The sequence below is a fragment of the Bison bison genome, unplaced genomic scaffold, assembly GCF_000754665.1.
Source record: "Bison bison bison isolate TAMUID 2011002044 unplaced genomic scaffold, Bison_UMD1.0 scf7180017864506, whole genome shotgun sequence".
NCBI classification, from domain to species: domain Eukaryota; kingdom Metazoa; phylum Chordata; class Mammalia; order Artiodactyla; family Bovidae; genus Bison; species Bison bison.
The window spans coordinates 3,643,937-3,647,528 of NW_011495063.1; the positions used below are offsets into that span (position 1 = coordinate 3,643,937).

At 33.0% G+C, this 3,592-nt stretch overlaps 1 protein-coding gene across 1 annotated transcript; it reads left to right on the top strand.

Moving 5' to 3' along the window:
• Positions 1-1,769: 1,769 nt before the first annotated feature.
• LOC104980770 (olfactory receptor 8G2-like) lies at positions 1,770-2,705 on the top strand. The gene has a single exon (XM_010829539.1). It carries the CDS (start codon positions 1,770-1,772, stop codon positions 2,703-2,705), a length of 936 nt encoding a protein of 311 aa, XP_010827841.1.
• Positions 2,706-3,592: the final 887 nt, after the last annotated feature.

The window sequence follows — 3,592 nt, forward strand, 5'->3', positions numbered from 1 at the left end:
CCTGGTAGGCTGCAGTCCATGGGGTCACTAAGAGTCGGACACAACTGAGCGACTTCACTTTCACTTTTCACTTTCCACTTTCATGCATTGGAGAAGGAAATGACAACCCACTCCAGCGTTCTTGCCTGGAGAATCCCAGGGACAGGGGAGCCTCGTGGGCTGCTGTCTATGGGGTCTCATAGAGTCGGACACGACTGAAGCGACTTAGCAGCAGCAGCAGCAGCAGTGTTTTATCGTTCATGTTTTAGTTTAGTTTTCATTTCCCTGATGAATAGTAATTTTAGTATCTTTCCATATGCTTATTAATTATTCTTTTATCTTCTGTGATAATATCTGTTCAAATAGTTTTCTTATTTTTTAATTTGCTTGTCTTCATATTATTGTCTTTTCAATATTAATTTATATTTTCAGTAACAGTCTGTAGTCAGTGGCTTGCTTTTAATATTCTAATAATACACTTGAAGAACAATTTTTAATTTGGATATAACAGAATTGATCAATATTGTACAGTTAGCATGTGTTCTAATACATATAACTATACAATATTATAGTTTAGTGTTTAAACTATAGTTTAAATGATACTTTAGTGTTTTTTTCCAGAAGTTTAATAGTTTAGTTTTTTGCTTAGAATTAAGATTCATTTCAATTATATTTTTATTTAGCTGTGAGGTACAACATTTTAGAGTTTGTTTCTTCTTTTTAATTTTTATTCAAGTAGAAATTATTTTAATATACTTTGATCCATAAACAGATAAAATAATCTGTTTATTATTTAATAGAATAGGGAACTGCATCTATTATTCTATATCCTCTATTTTTATGACTGCTTTTATACCCTCTTAGTTAATGAAAGATAAAAATGGCTTAAACATTATAACTGATTTTTCTATGTATTTTGAAGTGTATGATTATCTCTTATTTTCAATTGATAACATATTATAACAACAATTATTACCATTTTCAGAGTGTTAAACCTTGCTAATTAAATAATGAAGTTATTTTACTTTTCCAGGTTTATCACTGTAAATGATGGGTCAGTAGAAGAACACATACACTTGGACTTTAAAGTGCTTATTTAATTTAAGCACTTAAATAAGCACTATATTTCTTCTCTCAAGTAAAGACAGAGGCATTTGGACCACAAGCAGGCTAAAGGTGAGACAATTCGGTATTACGTCTTCACAATAAATGTTGTCTGTGTTATTTTAATTCAAGAACAATATTAAAAAATCTGATGATTTTTATGTAGAAACCCAAATTTTTGATTTTCAGAAAAATAATTCCAAAATCTAGTAATGATGTGTCTCTTTTCACCCCTGGCAGAAATCAGTTGTTGATGAATAAAAGATTTTGCACTTATATGGGATTTGCTCTTCCTAGGTTGATGCTCAATCAGCTTCTGTCATTTTTAATAGGTCATCTAAGTTTTCAAGTCTGCAAACCACACTTTAGAAAAAAACATTTAAAGATAAATGAAATGTCCAAACTAGAGAGTAATCACTCAAAAACCTAAACTGATAATCAGCCAGAGGCCTGAAATACTTTTAAATTAGATAATTTAATACCTTTAATATAAAGGTGCAAAAACATGTTATTAAGAAAGTATTACTTAGGTAAACTTATCTAGAGTAAAAATTATGCACAGAAAGCAAGAGAAAATTCAAACGATTAATTTTCTATGTAATTTGCCATTAATAGGGGGCATAGCAAAGTCATGAGTCCAAAAACTGTCCCTTACTCTCTCCCCTTCAGAAACTACCCAGAGAGAAATGGCTGCAGGAAATCACTCCTCAGTGACTGAGTTCATCCTTGCTGGGCTCACAGAGCATCCAGGACTCCAGCTGCCCCTTTTTCTCCTCTTCCTAGGAATCTATGTGGTCACGGTGGTGGGGAACCTGGGCATGATCACACTGATAGGGCTCAGTTCTCACCTGCACACCCCAATGTACTATTTCCTTACCAATTTATCCTATATTGATCTCTGTCATTCCACTGTTGTCACCCCCAAAATGCTTGTGAACTTTGTGACAAAGCAGAACATCATCTCCTATCCTGAATGCATGACTCAGTTGTATTTCTTCATTGTTTTTATTATTGCAGAGTGTCACATGCTGGCTGCAATGGCATATGACCGCTATGTTGCCATCTGCAACCCCTTGCTTTACAATGTCACCATGTCTTATCACATCTGCTTCCACCTCACAGTGGGAGTTTATATTTTGGCCATCACTGGATCCACAGTCCATACAGGATTTATGTTGAGACTCTTTTTCTGCAAGAACAATGTGGTTAACCATTATTTCTGTGATCTTTTCCCACTCTTTGAGCTATCCTGTTCCAGCATCTATATCAATGAATTATTGGTCATATTCTTGAGTGCATTTGACCTCCTGACTCCTGCCTTAACTATCCTTGCCTCCTATATTTTTATCCTCTCCAACATCCTCCAAATCCGCTCCAACAAGGGCAGGTCTAAAGCCTTCAGCACCTGCAGTTCCCACCTCTTAGGTGTTGCTATTTTCTATGGATCTGCAGCATTCATGTACCTGCAGCCATCATCTGTGAGCTCCATGGACCAAGGGAAAGTGTCCTCTGTGTTTTATACCATCCTTGTGCCCATGCTGAATCCCTTGATCTATAGTCTGCGGAATAAAGATGTCAAGTTTGCTCTGAGGAAAATTCTGGACAGTAGAAAACATTCATGAATTGAATCTGTATCATGATATCATAGTAATAATTTGCCGTGAGTTAGGTTTGTTATTTAAATATTTATAGCTTCAGTGACACTTCCCCATATAACTCATCTCTAACATTCTCTTCCTGGACACTTCTTCAAAGGTATATTACAAAGATTATGAATGGAGAAATGGAAGAATAAAATAAAATGTTCTTGAGGATTAACAGAGCCTTTGTTTTATTTTTAATGAACTACAATAAAGCAAAACTACAGCAATGATGATGATGAAGAAAATTATAGTAATATACTTTATTATGCTATTATTTGTAGAGATGTGGAAGGACCTAGAATCTGTCCTATAGAGTGAAGTAAAGCAGAAACAGAAAAACAAATATCATTTGTTATAAAGGAAAAACTAACATTGTAAAGAAATTATATTTCAATAAAAATAACAAATAATGAATGATTTATGAAATATAAACACTATGCCCTATCTTTGAATGGGTAACTGTTTACCATATTCTCTCATGGCAGGCTCTAGTATAATTGAAGCTTATTTCATTTGAGTAAGTGATTGAGTTTTTTGACAGTTTCAATGTGGAAAAATGATTGAGAAGCACTGTGTCACCCAATTGTAAATCTTTTAAAAATAATTGAACCTAATATATTTAATCATATTTTATAAGTGCTCCCTAATGTGAGTTTCCAATTTATCTTACATCATGCTAAAATCTAAGACTGCTTCCAGTTATTCCAGCTTTGGAAAAAAAGCAAAAGTATATAAAAAAAAAGATTTATGAAATATAATTGCCTAATAAGAAACTATTTCATTAAATATACAATTTAACAAGTAAAATTATTAGTGATATTAATTATTATTATTAGTGAAATTATTATAATAATAAAAATTATTAC